Source organism: Typopeltis vanoorti, chromosome 19, assembly GCF_054136105.1.
Source record: "Typopeltis vanoorti isolate ZY-2024b chromosome 19, IOZ_Tvanoo_1.0, whole genome shotgun sequence".
Taxonomy (NCBI): Eukaryota; Metazoa; Arthropoda; class Arachnida; order Uropygi; family Thelyphonidae; genus Typopeltis; species Typopeltis vanoorti.
Window position 1 is genome coordinate 61706226 of NC_143567.1, and position 19713 is coordinate 61725938.

Below are 19713 nucleotides of genomic sequence, written 5' to 3' on the forward strand. Positions count from 1 at the left end.
ATCAATACAGAGTTATACTTTTCTCTTTGAACTTCAAAATAAATAAATAATTCATACTTCTATAATGTACTGTTATATGGGGGAGAAGTAAACTTCAAGCAAAGCTTCAAAAACTTCAAACATTTAATTTTTTTTCTTGTATGTTGGCTGGTTGGCATGGTTAGGATACTCACTCTCCAACTAACACGCTACGGGTTCGAATCTCACAGTGGGCATGGATTCATGTGAACATCTTTAGTCGGAAGATAACTATTAACTCCATCCAGAAGAAGTCACAAAAACTATAAAACGACATCGTCTTTTATTGGGTAAGTGATTATCAAGAAAGAATTCATCTGTTGCGTTTCTTAAAGAATCGGGGATCGTATTCATTGGGAAAAGCAGTATTGGAAATGCTGCCCCCAAAGAAAGAAAAAATTGGTTTGGATGAAGTTCGTTAAATAAGTTTGATGCTGAATTGAAAATGTCCATTGCAGAGGCTACAGTAATTATTAAAATTATCATTATACTTAGTGGTGATCCACAGTTTCTTGCTATCTACCTTTGTAATGATAGTAGAATAATTTCTACAATTGAGCAAATTCAATAAAAATGAATAAATAAAGTACGGGATGATTATATATTCTAAATAATGAGGGTTTCTTTTTGAAAAATACCACGTGTCTTAACTCGATATGACAATGTATCCAGAATATTTTTGGAGATGGAATTCAGGGCGAGAAGAGAAAGGGTATGTGGATCCTTAAAATATTTTACAAGATTTGTGTTGAATTTACGACACTGTTAGATATATTAGCACAGACGATTAGGGCTTGAATTGAAGGAAAGAGAAAATGTGTAGTGTCTGTGAATTTGTGCGAGCCTCAGTGTCGCATATTTTCGTGTTATTATCTAAGATCAGAATATGAATCTTCTTGAGAGTAAGAAAATCGGCAACATTATTGGCTGTAAAGCAGCCTATTGTACATCCAGGGCAAACAGCTTTTTTAAATATACCAGATGTTTTTATCTAAGATCAGAATATGAATCTTCTTGAGAGTAAGAAAATCGGCAACATTATTGGCTGTAAAGCAGCCTATTGTACATCCAGGGCAAACAGCTTTTTTAAATATACCAGATGTTTTTTTTTATTTTTATTATTATTCTCAAATTAGATTTTATCATGAGAGTTGGTTGCGTCAACTTGTCGTAAGTTAACCCTCGTGGTTAGAATTAAAATAACTATTAACTCCGGAAGACCCGCATATATGTCAAGGTCAAACATTTTATTCCTTATTATGATAGGTTGAAATAATTTTAATGCTGGTCAACCCTTTAATATTTATTCGCAGCGTAAAAGTAGACTTCAACAAGAAGGGTGTCGCAAATAAATTAAAAAAAAAAAAAAACTTAAGAAATAACAGCGTTTAATTTAAACTGGAGAACAGAATACTTTGATCTAACCTTTGATGAAAACCGCGAGCAAAAATCTTATCAACTCGGTATAAAACTAACTCTCCTTCTATTAAAAAGTTCGTATTATCGCATATTATTAAATGCAAAAAATGCTAGCTTGTCTTTCAAACTAAGGTTAATAAATAGGTCTGTCAACACAGACTTGCTTGTTCTGCACTTAATGCTATACATTAAAGATAAAGTACGGGCAGGAGTACTTTAACTTTTATAAAAATAAAAAAAGTGATGTTTAATGCTTGATTGTTTACTAAGGAAATTTATCCCTTTAAAATTTTAAAGTTAGATTTTATTTAAAGTATGCTGAATGAGATAAGAGTCAGTTAATAAAAACACGAATAACTAGATATTTTAGTTCAAGAATACTTCACTGAAGATTTTCAACTCCATGAAATATGTAATTAAATTATTTGCGAACCAACTTAAAAGTAAGTATATGATTGCAAGGGACAATATTCATAACTACCATTCGAAAGAATACCATATTTTGACTTTACAAATGATTACAAAAAGTTTTAAAATGAAAAGTGTATGAAATAATCTTAGTCTTATTTATAACCTTTTATTAAAATATTTATTTGTTTTATTAAAAGTATAAACATTATAAAAAAAAGTGTTTAGAAGTGATTTAAAAAAAAGTGAAAAACTGCTAACTTTAGAATCTCATTCCCACACCCTTTTTCTTTTAGAATACCAGCTCTCCTTATACTAGATACATAATAAGAATCTAACTTAGACTGAGAGGTCGACCGTGAGATGCGGTGATCAATACCCTTGGAGGGTAATGGATGGCAATGCTGTAGCCAATGAAGTTCTAACTGAGGCTAGGCTATTGCTGTTACCCTCCTGCCATGATCAGAGCTTTAATTGCTCAATAACACCTTATCCCTATACTGTCCTCTACAGATAACGGGGAATATGAAAAGCATTCTTGCTTCACCCCTTTAAGCAGTCCTTACTTATTACTTATAAGGATAAGGAATCTAATTTAATTGTTCGACAAAAAGCTATCTTTCTGCAATCCAACACATCAAGTCTACGTGCGCAAAGGCATCTAAAGCCATAGCTCAGATCTATCCGCTAATTAACAGAAAGAGCAAGCTCAGCAACAGAATCAAATTGCAGCTATACCAGATGACGATTCGTCCTATAATCACCTATGCCTCTCCAGCCTGGAGCCACACCTCTAATACTAACATTATCAAGATACAACGAGTGCAGAACAGGTGCTTGAGAATGATTCTGAACGCCCTGTGGTATGTTAGAAACAATCAACTTATAGAGATACAAATATTCTCTATATTTTCTCTTTTCTGCAACCCTTAGCATCCAAGTTTTTCCTAAAGACGTTCACACACCCCCAACGATTTGGTTCAGTAGGCTGCAGCATACGAGGCAACCGATATATTCAAACATAGAAGACCAAAAGCCATATTTACCTCCTATAGCGATGCATAATCTCCATGCTCATTCAGGGCGAGCAAACTGCTCATAAATTTTACCCTCACTGTAACCACAACAGATAGCGGGGAATATGAAAAGCATCTTGCTTCACCCCTAAAGACATAAATGTCAATTGAAGCTAATTGTATACAAAGACAAGATTTTTCTATTCTTCGAGAAGTAATGATAATTATATGCTTAACACAATTTTAAAGTATCCAAGGTGAAAAAATAATAATAATATACTAATAAAATAATAATAATATATAATAATGTATATGTAGTGTGAGAGCTTCGTGTACCAATTGGTTAACGTAACCTGTGGGTGTCCTAATAGGTTCAAATCCTACTATATGCATGTTTTTTTTTTCTAATCCTAATATCCTAGTCACACAATGAGTTATTATGTACATTGCCATAAAAGGTAATTTTATTATATATATTTTTCCCCCTGTACACATCATGAAGGAATCAACCCAACTGGTAGGTTGTTTACTAACACACATAGTGTTGCAATGCTAAATTCTCGTGTCGACTTCGTTTTTAATACTCATACCATACGTCAAGGTTACGGCTACGATCCACAGATAACATCTCTCATGAACAGCTAAGGAGGGTAGTGAAGGACTAAATTTATCAAACTATATTAAATTCTGAAATGTTTTCAGATCTTGCTTGCATTCATTAGAAATCAAGGACAGGTTATCTTGTCCTTGATTTCTAATGAATTTTTTTTTTTTGATTGCGTGAACTAAATTCATAAATGGGAGGAAAAGATTGAATAAAATAAAGAAAACATATTACCTATGAAAGAAGATTATGATGATATGGTAACTATGGAGTGATTTAAACCAGTGGTTTCCAAACGCTATTTATTAATCAAAATATTAATAAATGATATGATGAAATGTTCATACATTATATTAAGTATTAATAAATAAATAAATAAATATATATATATTAAATAATATGTCCTCGTAGATTTGTTGAGTATACTAATAAGTAAAAAAACACTATAATAAATGAGTGTTTTAAATATTAATTAATATTAATTATTCAATTAAATATTTTAATATATTTAATTAACTATTTTAAAACCGCCGTTTTTTTAATGTATTTTATTATGTTATAAAATAAATTTATTTAAAACTTGGATTTTATTTGTTTATTTATTTTGTAAAGAAAAATGTAAAATACGAAATGTTTATTTATTGCGCAGTGAGTTATTGTATGTTTGATATTAGGTTGATAAAGCAGAAAGTAACTTTCTCGTTCAAGATACAGTGGTATCTCGCTAATCCGAACTAATAAAAACCGTGTTCGTTCGGATTAGCGAATTTTGCCCCAAGAGACAATAACTAGCGTTTAAGACAAAAATAATCAGATTCTAATGGTACATCAATTTAATTCTTTAAATAAATGAAGTAACTGATAGAAAAAAAAGCTACTGTACTGTAATGGAAAACTGAAAAAATAATACAGCACGCAAGTTTATTTTAGTAAAAAATTTAGTTTGTATGTACCTGTGTTGTTGAGGATTCTGATTTAATAAAATTGCATAGTCTGTCTGTGAAATTTCAACATTTGGATTTATATTTTTAAACCAAAATATGCACATTTTGAATTTCCTCTTTTTGTGTATAGTCGTAGTTATATTGGACTGTAATAATAATAAAATAAATAATAATAGTTAAAATAATAGTTATTAAATAAAAATAGTACACAAAATAATAATACGTAATAGATAAAACTATTTTTCTTTCCAACCGCAGTTCGGATTACTGGGGGTTCGGAGTAAAGAGGTTCGTATTAGCGAGATACCAGTGTATTATTTTACTTTCGAATTCTAAACGTTATAATTAAAACGTGTTTATATTACATACGTGCTGTATTGGTTATTTTTAACTGATCGCAGATCGAACACTTAACACATAAACTTGTACTTGGATTATTGTAAATTTTTATTTAATTTTGTTAATAATAAAAATCGATATTATAATTCTTTAAAAAGTTCTATAATATCTTAAAGATATTTAGAAAATTAATCAAAAATAGTTAATATTTACTTAGCTACCGTTTAAAAATACGAATCGAATTTATTGTTATATCATCTCCATAACCCAATTTTTTTTTTTTTTTTTTTTTTTTTAAATGCATAAAATGGGTTATTCTCCCGTGTGGTGGCGGGGACAAGAATAGCGCTGACGCAATAATCTTTGCGTGCCGTAAGAGGCGACTAAAATAGACGCTGAATTTCGAGAGTTTTGCTCTCTCAGATTTCTTACGGAATTTTGCTCCCGGTGAGGGGTGGGGGTTTGCCCTGGGAGAGCATTTTGAGTCTCTGGGGAGGGTGTTCTCCGGCCTGGCCCGTGAGGGGCCTAGTCGGTGGACGCTTTTCCCTGGAATATGAGTGGTTCTGCTCGGTGTTTGGGGAACCCGTCACTGAGTGGAGCCAACGCTGAGTTGGACGATCTTTCGTCCACTATTGAGTGGGCTAGGGATCGTTCTAATTTATATACAGGGCTTTACTTACGTATCAGCTCCACTGCAACCCATGCATGTCGTAAGAGGCAACTAAAATGGACGCAGAGTTTCGCTCTCTCAGGTTTCTCCCGGAATTTTGCTTCCGATGAAGGGGACTTAGATTTCGGGAAGGGGTTGCACTGAGAGAGCATTTTGAGTCTCCGGGGAGGGTGTTTTCCGGCGTGGCTCGTGTGGAGCGTTGTCGGTGGATGCTTTTCCCTGGAATATGAGTGGTTCTGCTCGTTGGTAGGGTGCCTGTCACTGAGTTGGACGATCTTTCGGCCATTATCGAGTGGTCTTGGGATCGTTCTAATTTTTAAACACAGCTTTACTTTAAAATAGTTCCACTGTAGCCCATGCATGTCGTACGAGGCGACTAAAATGGGTACCCAGGGAGGGTAGTGGATGGCAATGCTGTAGCCAATGAAGTTTTAACTGAGGCTGTTATCCTGTTGCCATTGCTGTTATGTTATCCTCCTGCCATGATCAGAGCTTATAGCCTATATTACCCCATCCATACATTTTCTTCTACAGATAACAGGGAATATGAAAAGCATTCTTGCTTCACCCATCTAGCCAAAAAAAAAAAAAAAATATATATATATATATATATATATATTACATAACAGATGATGTCGGATGCTTCTGCTCTCGTTCTTATTTCCTTATAGAAAATTAAAAAAAAAAAAGTTATTGAACTGCATCCTTAACATGTCAGAAACTGATATTCCTCGGATGTAGGTAAAGTTTGAATACGAGTATAACGAGTGCGAGACACTTGGCTGTAGTGGCATCCTTACATTTCTCCTGACATTGTTTATTTTTATTTTTTTTTTCCAACCCAAACCAGTCCAACGTAGTTGATTGAGAAAGAGGAGTGTCTTAATACTTATTTCAACATAGTGCATTTGTATTCCCATAGTTTGGAGGGCTCTCTATTACGAAATAGCATGAAGAATTTGTGAAACGTGTGGCAATGAATACTGACTTTCTTCACCGTTGTTTATTCATAGTGACACTTCATAATTACTGTTTCATGTTACACATCATTGTCTCTTTGAATTCCTGTAAGAAATTCTCAACCGACTCTTACCAAAGAGAATGAGATTTTTTTTTTTTTTTTTTTTTACTCCAGTTATATTGAGTAATGATGATTTGCTTGATTCTTCGGGACACTGTGGCTCTTTTGAAAACAAGATATTTATTTGATACTTTGTTGATGTTAGGCAATAATATGAAAAAAACCATAAGTATTTTTAGATTTAAGAAAATTATGAAAATACACGTTTTTATTTATCTTTCGTTCTTTTGTTTTGCAGATCTTGAGTTCATCATTTGTCTGTATGTGGGGATGGAATGTTGGATTATCCTGGCCGTTGCTGGAGGGTGTTATAATCACCGAAACGAACTATCTCCTTAGAGCTATGGGAAATCCAAGAGAATTTCAAACCCCAAACTCGCAAGCAAACACAAGTAGTCATTCCGATGCCAACTCCGGTCAGACTCATCCAGACAGCGATCTTCCTTTCAGTAGAGAAAGCAACGCTCGCTTACGCCGTGAATCGCACAGCGATACGTGGTCCGATTCGGAACACGGTCATCTTCGGTCGCAAACACCTTTCGTAGGATCACGCGTAGAAGATGAAAGAGAAATAAGAAGGTCAAACTACATCGCATCTTCGGTAATGAGAGCAGAACACGTACGTAGGCGGAAAAGGTGTGTATGGCCGCACAAAGGATCTTCGTTGTTTGCGTGTCTTAGTTGTGTTCTGGGAATGTACAACATCAGTAGGTTTTCAGTGTTGGTGTGTGCTTACAAAGGTGATTATTAACCTACTTGGTTATTCGTCATGAATCTATGATTTTTGAAGAATATTATCGTGTTGATAAGTTTTAGACATTATATTCTTGATTATCTATATATATATATATATATATATATATATATATATATATATATATATATATATATATATATATATATATATATATATATATATATATATATATATTTATAATAAAATAAAGTTTTAAATAAAATATAATTTTTCCGAAAAAAAAACATTTTTTTTTTTAAAATGCAAGTTTTAATTAAAATTTATTAATGCACCTTTTATTTTTTTGTATATGAAATTATATTAGAATTTATTAATAGGTTATGTACGTTTTCTGTATTATAAAGAAAATTTGCTTAGGGATTTCCATGTTATGGATAGTAAACTTTCGTTTTTATTGCAATTGAAAGAGATTTAACAAAAGAAATATTTTTGCATTAAAGTTATACGTGAGTTCATTCGTGATAATAGCCAACTGGTCACGAGTTAAAATCCACTAAACACTACAAAAATCTCGCTCGATAATGAAACAGTATGTCAAATTTTAAATTAAGTATTTACGGAGTGTGATAGCATCGGATGGAAAAGGACACAAGATGTAGAATCGGAATGGTAAATAATTTTTTCCAAAACAGTAATATGCAATTTTAATATCAGCATATTACCTCTTGATGTGAACAACATTACCAGTATTGTTCACATCAAGACGGGCGCACGCATACTGAAATATATAAATAGTTTTGGTATATCAAATGAAATTAATGTATGAAACTAATATACGAACTTTAATATATGCAATTAATATTCTTGTAGGCAGCTTCATTCTTCAATTTATTTTTCTATCTCTGGTGCTCGGAATTCCATTTCTCTACCTACAGATGGCGCTAGGTCAATATTTAGGTTTGGGTTTGATGGGTATGTGGAAGATATCGCCTGCATTTAAAGGTAAATTTAATAAAAAATGTTAAAGTTGTAAAATATAATAATAATTTTTGATTTAGTTTTATAAATAAAATAAAATATTTTCAAATATATATTAAAATGTATTTTTAAAATACTTAAAATATATTTAAAAGTATAACATTTTAAGATTTTCTGCACCTGGGTTTGAAAGATCAGCATTAGATTGTTTTTCTAGAGAGTGATTTCTATTCGTGTTTAAAAATTGGTATGAAAAATCCTACCTGCATGGCTTCTACTCCTGCTTTCCATGATGGGATTAATGTTTCCACCCTCCTATCATCCAATATCACCCAAAGACAAGGTTAACTTACTTTTATCATTCTTTTCCCCCACCCAACTCATGTATTCATAACTAAAGCAAAGTATCCCACTTTACCAAGAACTACTCATTGTATGTCTTTCTTAGTCTATCAAGAAAGAAATCGGAAGAATCTTGATTAGCTTAGACACCAATGATACTGATGGCATCCCTTCTACTGTGCCGAAAACCTGCTTCAAAAGAACTGCCTTTTCAATCTTTCGTACTTGATTGACATCTACCCTACATCATGAAAAGAAGGCGATATTCCAAAAAAAGAAAAAAATAAAGGGGGGAAGGTGATAAATGTCACCCAACAAACTACCATTCAATTGCTCTCATCTCACTTTAGGTCTCTCAGAATCACGGGATAGGTCATTAATAGCAAACATCGTCACCAACCGGAGATCCATCATCACCTAATTCAGTAACCAGCAATACGAATTACGTCACTCTCAATTCACAGCCGAATTTCTAGCCGTCATAATCCATAGTTGATATTTTACATGGAAAGGTTTCGAGAACCTAATATGATCTCTCTTGATATTTCCAGAGCAAGGTTTCCCAAACGTTTTTTCCGTGGCCCGGTTATTTTAATACTTCATCTTCGTGACCCACTAAAATTTTTATGGCCAATAGGTAAAATAAAACAGATTTGAATGTTCATGGAGTTTTCATTTATTATTATTATAATAAAGAAGCATTTACTCTGACAAAAATATAAAGAAATTAAACTAAAGCCATCTAATTTATTAATGAGAAGTGTGATGCTGCTGTTGTTTGTTAACTAGAAACTTCAGGTTTGGACTCGTGCCCGGCTGCACATCACTCGATTGTTCATTGGTGCTAATCGAAGAGTTTGTAACCGGCACATTGTTTGTTTGTTGTTTTATTACCCAATTATCCATCATTAAATTGGTAATGGCAAACGAGATGAAGAAAGAATGAAATAAATTATTTAGAAACAATTATAATAATTAAGGTTGTTCAACCGAATCCACCAGACAAGGTACCAGCTTTCTTTCTGTTCGTCACTACGTGCAAGGGCGGACAGCTTCCTCTCTTCAGATTTCTCCACCAGTGCTGGAGCACTCTAAGATTGTGTACTTTCACCTACTCCTTCCTCTTGTACATAATCATTTTCTTTCATTGAAGTCAAATCCTATTCATAGCTATGCCGATGACAGTACATTCGTTTATGAAAGCTTTGAGATCTTACTTAACCAATGCCTTAAACTCTTGCCATTCTGTCTTCAGTGGGGTGAAAATAACCTTATGAACTTTAATGTTACCGAAACAGTCCTGGATAATCTCTCATAAGAAGGATCTCTCTTCCCTTTATCCTTAATAAAATCCAGATCTCCAAATGACATCGGATTTCTCTGTGGGCTGACTTAAGCCTGTCGTGGCACATACACATACTGGCCATTGCTGCTTCACATTCCAAAAAACTGGGTGTACTTTTCTTCTCAAGAGAATGCTTCTGTTGTACAGCTGCCGCCACTGCATATATCTCAAATCCGTCCAACCTTTGAATCCGATTAATTGACTTCAATCTATCATAGATAATATAATACAAGCATCTCTGCTTGTATTATATTACAGTCAACATCCGCTTTCTGTCCAGTTTCAAAATTTACAGAACAAACCTCTCTTCGTTCTTCTTTTCATGTATTTTTTGTTCTAAGGAATAGATCCCTTCTGTCTAGCTCAAAGACTACAACCTTCAGCTGTCAAGAAACACGTCAAAAGATTCCTGCTTCCTTCTTAATCTCTTCTCCACATATTGCATCGTTGTGCTATAAATCTTATAACCTTTCATATGTGTGTGCGTGCGTGCGTATAGGAGTAAAAATTTAACTAAGAACTCTGAATGACGTTAGATACCGCACTTTACTCACGAGAACATCACCTGTTTTATATCGCGGTAGCGATGTGACATAGGTGAGTGGGAGTCCCATTATACCATCATTAACCAGGAAAGGTGTCATTTGTCTCTTTCTTTTTTTTTTTTTTTTTTGGTATTTTAATACATCTATCCTAAATGAAAATTATTTCGACGTTCAACTGGGTTGGGAAATGGTGTTTGATTAAATTTGCATGTATATGTGTACATGTGTTGACTTAGTTACAAGTCAACTTCTTTCTACCGTTGCTAATTTTGGCGTGTCTGTTAATGCAGTTCTACAGCTGTCGTGACATTGAAATTTATTAAGCCTGTTTCTTTCGCAATTTCAAACAAACATACTTGGATATATTTCATATTCTTATGTTATTGATGCTTCACTGCAACATGCTGTTTCTAAACTACAGTTTTCGTGCTGACACGTGTAAACTAATTCTTTGAATTTGATGCAATGTCAATAATTAGCCTTATCCTTTTATAAGGACTGGCTTAAAGGGGCGAAGCAAGAATGCCTTTCATCTCCCCAGTTATCTGTAGAGGACAGTGTAGGGATAAGGTGTTATTGAGCTATTAAAGCTCTGAACATGGCAGGAGGATAACAGCAATAGCCAAGCCTCAGTTAGAATTTCATTGGCTACAGCATTACCATTCATTTACCCTCCGAGGGTATTAATCACTGCATCTCACGTTCAATAATTAGTTCTTAAAAGAACTGGGCGATGGACTGAGTCCTTGACTCTTTATCCCGTCATCTGAATGAAGAAAATCTGTGTGGATGGAGAGTTATTGAGCTAAAAGCTCTAGTCATGGCTGGATAACTGCAATAGCCGAGCCTCAGTTAAAGCTCCATTGGCTACATCATTGCCATTTGTTACCCTGGAAGTCCTAAAAAGGACTTATCACACCATATACCCGTTCAATAATTAAGTCCTTATAAGGACTGGCTTAAAGGGGCGAAGCAAGAATGCTTTTCATCTTCCCCGTTATCTGTAGAGGACAGTGTAGGGATAAGATGTTATTGAGCAATTAAAGCTCTGATCATGACAGGAGAGTAACAGCAATAGCCGAGCCTCAGTTAGAACTTCATTGGCTGCAGCATTGCCATCCATTACCCTCCAAGGGTATTGGATTGAATGAATCAATCACCGCATCTCACGGTCGATTCATTCATTCATTTCCTTCAATAATTAACATGCATAAGAAACACCTTTGTTGATTATTATCATATTTTAAACAAGGTGTATTTATATTCATTGCTATAATTTTAACAAATTAATTAGTTGTTTAAAATTTTTTGAAGAAAATTATATTTATTTATTTATAAACTGGTTTTTATTTTCTTTTTGTTGTTAAATTTTGATTTAATTATTTTACTTAATTTAAAAAATTACGATATAATAATTTAAAAAATTAAAACAAAATAGAACAGAAGACAATAAAAAATGGCATTTTCAACAAAAGTGAAAACTTTTCGTCCACATTTTCAAATTTATTGTGTATTTTTATTATTTTTTTTTAAATCTCAAATCCGCCCACCGGATTGAAAACTATAGTATTGTGAAAATAACTGGGGATACAATACGAAGTCAAACCCATAATCAAACGTAGCCTCGAAAAAAGTTTGAAGCCAAGTTCGCCAAGCGGATAGTTTATGTAGACGGTTATAGCGCTGGCATGCATAAAAAAAGTTATGGTTAAGCCACGAGAGCTCCGATATAAAAGGTGACAGTGATGCTGTTACACAAAGTTGATGAAATAATCTACCAAGAATATGTGACGAGTGGAAAGTCCGATTGTTATTATAAGAAAAGCCAAAGGATCACCATTCCTGTGTAGTCAGTTACTTAGTGAATATGTTCCTACACATCTACCCACATGCACAAAATATCCACTATGTAATTCACAATGCTAGTAAGACATTGTTCCTTGACCTCGATTCAGATCTTCCTACCAGAAGTCATTCTTCTGATTCTACTATGGAAGCGCTGACAATTTTACTGATATACAGAGTTGATGTGTACTGAAAAAGCGCTGTACAACTTGTTCACAAATCTGGAAATCTAGAATTGTCTGTTCATCGATACAAGAAGAAGCATCTTCATCATCCAACACACTTGGATGTGTTAGTAATTATGTTTTTTGAAACACACACACACACACACACACACAGCGTGATAAGACTTCTTTGATTTTAATAATTTGTAGAGAAAATCATCAGCAAATTCCTGCCATGTACCCTCAAGGGGTGTACAGGATATGCTACTACATGAAAAATTCACATCATTACCAACTTCCCATCTACAATTTTCCTCCAAATCAATCTGCTATCTGCCAGCACTCCAACATTGCCAGATCTTATATTTCTATCTTCTAAGGCACTTTTTACCATATCAATCCACCTATATCTTGGTCTTACTCTGAGTCTTTTTCCTGCTAACCTGGCAGAGAACATTTGTTTTGCTAATCTTTCCTCTCCCATTCTGTTTAAGTGACCATACCACCTGAGATTAGCTCTGCGAACACATTCCTGAATGCTAACGATGTCAAGTTCTTTCCTAATATCCTCGTTTTTTTTAATATGATATTGCCATTGATGCCATCTGTTCACCCCTAATCTTTCTCAGAACTCTCATATCTGCGGTCTCTAGTCTTTGGTCAAATGTTTTACTTCTGACCCAACTCTCAGATGCATAAGTTAAAATTGGTTTGAACACTGCCTTGTATACAGCTAATTTAGTGTTCCGACTAATTTCTCTCTTATTACATATACATTTATTCAACTGAATTCCTACCATACCGGCTTTGTTGATTCTGTTGTGGAGAAAATGGTAAAGCAAAATATACAATCGCGCATCCCTTTTTCAAAAAAAAAACAATGTATGTTTTATGAATCTCACCCATGAGACTTATCGCACATCTTTAATAAGCAGGGTAGTGATATCACGCAGGATGACGAAAATCATCTTCCAACTAAAGACTTTTTTTCACAAATGTTCATGCCATAGTGAGATACGAACTCAGAGAACAAAAACTTTAATCCATAAATTGTAAACCTGCAAAAGAAAAAAAAAACTTATAATGCATGCATATTAAAAAATGATTAAAATATATATATAAAACAATTAAAATTTATTTTAGCTTTTGAAACTTAAGAAAAAATAAACTCGTTAACACTCTGTACTTTTGTGCAGGATTAGGGCTAGCTCTGTTGCTGACCTACATCCTCATTGGAGTCTACAGTTCAGTACCTCTTGCCTGGCTCTTTGTTTTCTTTAGAGATTCCTTTATTACACTGAAGGATAAGTACAAATGGGGACGCTGCCAATCCAAGTTTGCCTCTTACAGTAAGTCTATTATATTCTATATTTGTTTATACAGTTATTTAATTGTTAGCAGATGTTCTTACTAGGGCCTTTGTGCAATGTTAGGCAATTAATTGCGTTTGATTTAAATTTATTTAAATATGTAGTCTAAATATAGCTATTTAAATAGCAAACTCCTCGCTTTTAATAACGATCAGCAAGCGCTAATTATATCCCTTTTACTTCCATAATAATTAAGTTTTAATTAGGAACGTATTAAAACTAACATATGTAATTTAAAATTAGCATTAAATTCTTAGCTAGATTGGATAAATGGACACTATGCCAATATAAAAAAGAAACTGAAGTCAGCAATTATTGAAATTCTGGCAGTTTAAAGTAATAGAAGAGATGAGGTGAATGATTTCTATCGCAGGATGTGACATCATCATCTTACTTGAAGTTTTGCAGTGTATTCAACAATATAACTGAACACTACAGAAAGATGTGGTTCTTATTTTTCTAATTCTAATCCCACAAATGGTAATTTTAGAAAGTTACAAAAAAATAATAATAAAAATGGGAAATATATTACAGATGTATTCTTTAGAGTTGGAGGAATGATGACTTAATTACAGGATGTCATTCCTTCCCAATGATTCGCTTCTTTGCCGTCGCATATCTATCCATTGTTTTCCCATATCACATTTATTTGTTTCTTTCTACCCTTTCCATCCCCCTCCTTGGATCCTGCCTGTAATGCGATTGTGCAAGCGTTAATCACGAGAGCTTCTGTAGTACAGATGGTATAGACTAGCGGTTCTCAACCCATTTTTTAATACTTGTAGAAACAAAACCAAAATTGAAAAATTTCTTTATCACTTATTAAAGTATATATTTTATTGAAATATGCACAATACAAAAATGAACTATAAAATACTATATTAACAAGATTTACTTTGATCCCAAAGTGAATCTTGTTATACATTTGTTTTTTAAATACAACTTAAAAGAAATCCTGTTTCACATAAATCGAACAAAATTATTGCTAAACGCTCGGAGGTTGAACAAATAAAATATTTGAAAATAAACACATGATTTGTCAACTGCTGCTAAACTGAAAAAAAAAGATAATTATTTACCTCTAAATTTAATCAGATTTTAAAATGCCGATAGATAATTGATTAAATAAATAGCTTAACAGGTGAAAATAGTAATATTGTTATCAAGCATCTCCATGGAGTCAGTAGAGTCATCGAGGGAGACGCAAACTATCCACACGCTCTCTAAATCTGGACTGAGAAATTCATTTCATATAAATATACATAAATAAAAAATAAAAATAAAAACACCTTACATCCATTTGGATGTAAGGTGTTTTTATTTTTTATTTAGCTTTTTATTTTCCCCTTTATCTGTGTCGAGAAGCTTGAATGGGGGGCGGGGGGGTTGTGAGTCTTATGCTCGCACTTTGTGAACTATGGAGTTAGCTCTGTTCTGCTGAGAGCAGGATTGCCTTGGGTCTTTTATGTTTGTGATAGTCATGTTCACTATAACTGGAAGATTGTCTGATTAGTGGATTGGGATGAGAATGTGCCTTGCTGAAGAACTTTTCCGCATGGTCATGAAGGAGAGAATGGATGTCAGGGGTTCCGGTTTCTCTGTGGATCTACGTGTTTCTGACGAACCATGGGGCGTCCAAGATCATCCGCAGGCATTTGTTTTGTATCCTCTGTAGTTTCCGGATGTTAGATTTGGATGTGTGACTCCATGCCGGGGATGCATATGTGATTACTGGTCGTATTACCCTATGATATAGTAGCAGCTTGTTGCATGTATCCAATTTGCTGTTGCGATTGATCAGAGGATAGAGTTGGGCTATGGATCTGGATGTCTTTGTGGCTATGAAATTGATATGGCTGTTGAAATTTAGCTTTTTGTCTAGCTGTACTTCATGGTATTTGGTTTCTATCTGCCATGGTATCTTTTTTCCGAGGAGTTGAATATCATCTTGGATGAATATTCAACTCCAAGAATGTTGAAGACGCAAAGCCTTCAGCATTCTTGGTTGAAGGCTTTGCGTCTGGTGAATAGTATAGCTGAGCTTTTGACGTGGTTTACTTGTATCCTCCAGTCGGAGAACCATTTCTCGAGCTTTGTGATGGTATCCTGGAGACGACTGATCGCCAGGTGTGGGCGGAGAGATCTTGTCATTATGGCTGTGTCGTCAGCATATAGAGCTGTGATGGTAGTCCTCAGGTTCTGTGGAATGTCAGCCACGTAGATTGTGAAAAGTAAAGGAGCCAATAGAGATCCCTGTGGTACTCCTGCGAGGATTTGGCGTCTAGTTGAGATGGTGATATTTATTTTTATCTGCATGGATCTGTCAGTGAGGTATGGTTTTATTAGACAGGTAAGGTTTTTTGGAATGTTGGCCTGAATGAGTTTGTAGAGTAATCCTTGATGCCATACCTTATCAAAGGCCTTGGCAATATCCAGAAAAACTGCAGCTGTGTGAAGGTTCCAGTTGTATCCTTGAGTGATATGCTCCACTAGTCGGTGTATTTGTTGCACTCTGCTGTGCATACCGCGGAAGCCAAATTGTTTGTTTGGAATTTTTCCTAATTGGTCTGATTTTTCTTGTAGCCTTGAAAGGATAATTTTTTCAGCAATCTTTCCTAGGTTGGAAATCAGGCTTATTGGATAGTAGCTTTGCGGGAGTTGTGGATTGTTTCCTGGCTTTTTTATTGGTATGATGTCGGCTGTTTTCCATGCAGGGGAGAAGTGTTGTAACCTCAGTATTGCATTGGTTATGTTAACCAGGTGTATAATAACCTTTCTAGGAAGTAATTTGATGATTCTGTTAGTAATTCCATCTGGACCTGGGGCTTTTTTTTGTTGTTTAGATGTTTTATGATGTTGGTTATTTCAACTGGAGTAGTGGGGGTGATGCTGTCTGGTTTGTCTTTGGACCATCTTAAGGTACGCTTTACCTGCTGGTGGACTTTATATATGTGGATGATGTTTATATTGTCATATGATGGGCTGCATTGTTTTTCTAGGTTTTCTGCTATTGCTTCAGCTTTTTCTTTATCAGTGTGCGCCATTCCATGAGCAGTTTTCATGGGGGGTAGGGGGTTGTGTTTGGTGCGCAGGATCTTCAGAAATTTCCATATTGTGTGATCTTCTGGGTTGAGTGATGATAGTTTATTGTCCCAATCCTGATTCCAGTGGATTTGAAGTGCATTTCTGACTTACTTGGTTGTTCAAGTTGTTCAGTGTTTTCTTGTCCTCTTGTGTTGTGGTATCTTTTCCTGGCTTTGTTTTTTGTTCTGATGAGGTCGATAATGTTTTCTGGGAGCCGACTGGTTGAGTGGTTGGTGGTGGTTTTGGTGACTGCTTCTAGTGCTTTTTTAATTTGGTTTGTTAGATTGCTTACTGCTTCATCTATTTCTTCATTTTTTGTGGATGATGAGTACAGGACCAATGTATTCTGGTAGGATTTTAGCTAGTCTATCCCATGGTATGAAGGTGTGCTGGTGGGGAAGTTGGTCTTGCGTGCCAAGTTTGATCAGGATTGCGTTATGGTCAGATGATAGTTCATTGATCGTCTCTAGTTTGTATTGATAACTGAGGATAGCTATATCAAGTACATCTGATCTGCCATGAGGGCTGTAATGTGTGTGCTCAGTGGGTCCTGCTACCACAACTGAGTTAAGTGTTGAATAGCTGTGTAGTATGCGTCCACTTCTGTTGTTGGTGGTGCTGAACCATGCTGTGTGTTTGGTGTTCAAGTCTCCTGCTATGATGGTGGGGTCTATAGTGCCAAGGACTGCATCCAGGTCTGCTGTCAGTAGAGGATTGCTTGGCGAGTTGTAGGCAGCAAATATCTTGAGGCTTCCAGCATTGTTTGTGTGGACTTGTATTCCTGTGGTCTCCAGGTTTGTAGTCTGTGGGTTGGATATGGCATTGTGGTGGAGGTACGGTTTGATGTAGATGGCAGTGCCTCCCCCTCTGGTGCTGAGTCTATCCGTTCGGTATATTGTGTATCCTCTCACTTTTAGGTTGTTGGCAGATCTTAGGTGTCGTTGATCAGCATTATGTCCGGGTTGTGTCTTTGTGCGAATTCCTGTAGTTCTAGTGTCTTGTTGGTGAGGCCATTGGCATTCCAGGCTGCAATAAGAAGCGAGTTGGGTTTTACCTTTGTTTTATTCATAATTCAGTGCTGTGAGCATGGAATAGGTTCCTTGCAGGAATCTCTTTGTGGAGGATGGAGTTGGGTTTGTTCTGCTGAATTCCTGCAGCATAGTGGCTAGCGAGGCAATCAGTATTGCTGTGATGTTGGAGCCTATTTGATTGCTTTGCATTGTGTCCTTTAGGCGGATTGCTTCTGCATAGGTCTTGGTGGAAGGTTGAGCCCTTTCCTGACTTTTATGGATAGGGTTTTGTTGGTTTGATGACTGTGCAGCAGAGATGCTTTGAGTGGTCCAGATTGGGAGAGGTTGGATGGGTCTTGTAGTTCCGTGATTTCTGGGGTGGTGGTTGCATCCTTTGTAGTTTGCTGGGTGGGGACCTCCACAGTTGGCTGGTGTGGTTCTTGGTTTTGTGCATGTAATGGTTTGATGTTTCTCGCCACACTTCAGGCATCTGAACTCGGCTTTACACAGTCTTTGGGCATGACCAAACTTTTGGCAACGATGGCATTGCCCTGCTGATGCCCTTTTCCTGAGTGGGTCTGTTGTTACCTTAAGTCCACAGACCGCAGTTATGTCATAAATTCGTTTTTGTGTGTTCTGGATCTCAACCAATACTAATGGCATCGGTTGTTTATCGGATCTGAACATCCGGCTGACTTTGATTGGTGTTAGACCCTGCTGGGTAAGGTCTGCCGCGATCTCCTCAGAGGTAATGCCTTCGGTAACACCTCGCAGTACAACCTTTAGATTTCTTTTGCTGCTTAGTGCGAAGGTGTGGTGCTGTAGTTTGTTGTTATCCATCATTTTTGTTATCCCTCTGTAGTCTGTGACTGTTGTTGGTTGAATTTTTACTCCTTCGTCGGTGTTTCTGGCCCAGGAGTATCCAGTTTGATGTTCTCTCAGGTTTCTTGCAACTGTGGTCCATTTTTCCTTTTCACGGAGAATTACCGGGGGGACCCTTTTCCCTTTTCCAGCACTGTTTGTGAGGGTGTTTCGTTTTCTATATGATCATCCTCGATTCTGCGTCTTTTATTCGTTTGTTCTTCTGTGAAGACTGTCTGACTATGGTTCTCGGGTAGGGAGATGGTCGTGTTGTTGATTTCTTCTACTTCGTCCTCTATATCTTCGGATTCTTCTGGTTGTATGTACAGGTTTAGGAAACCTGGCCATTCCGTATCGAATTTTTTAAGCAATAATTTAAACAGCTTCAGTGCTCGATCCTTGTTTAGATGCTCTAGAAGATCATTAATGTTATCCATGTCTGTTTTATTCGTTGTTATATCTAGTAGGTGGTGATTGGGGAATTGCTTATGATCGCAATTAGAAATCCCGCAGGTCTTGAGACCTGCCAGCAGAAATTTTGTAGAGGATATTGCAGATGAAAAGGATTGCCAGCAATATCGAGCGATTAGCTAAATGCGCAAAGCAATAGCATATGAAATTTCAGAAAATGAAGAACGCTTACCTCTATATATATGAAATTTCAGAAAATGAAGAACGCTTACCTCTATATATATGAAATTTCAGAAAATGAAGAACGCTTACCTCTATATATATATATTTCAGAAAATGAAGAACGCTTACCTCTATATATATATATATATATATATATATGAAATTTCAGAAAATGAAGAACGCCTACCTCTCTCTCTCTCTATATATATATATATACATGTATATATATATATATATATATATATATATATATATATATATATATATATATATATATATCATTCAAAACTATCGCACGCGTCACTAATACGCAAGCCGCCATTATTGTTTTAAATAAAAA

At 35.4% G+C, this 19713-nt stretch overlaps 1 protein-coding gene across 1 annotated transcript in view; it reads left to right on the plus strand.

Annotated features, from left to right (window-relative positions):
* The window catches only part of LOC150096171 (sodium-dependent transporter bedraggled-like), a 98031-nt gene that overhangs the window by 44243 nt on the left and 34075 nt on the right, over positions 1 to 19713 (plus strand). Inside the window, exons 2-4 of the mRNA XM_090409285.1 lie at positions 6738 to 7239; positions 8067 to 8198; positions 13612 to 13764. Coding sequence (XP_090265411.1) covers positions 6762 to 7239; positions 8067 to 8198; positions 13612 to 13764 — 763 coding nt within the window. The 5' untranslated portion in view covers positions 6738 to 6761. The remainder of the gene's footprint in view (positions 1 to 6737; positions 7240 to 8066; positions 8199 to 13611; positions 13765 to 19713) is intronic.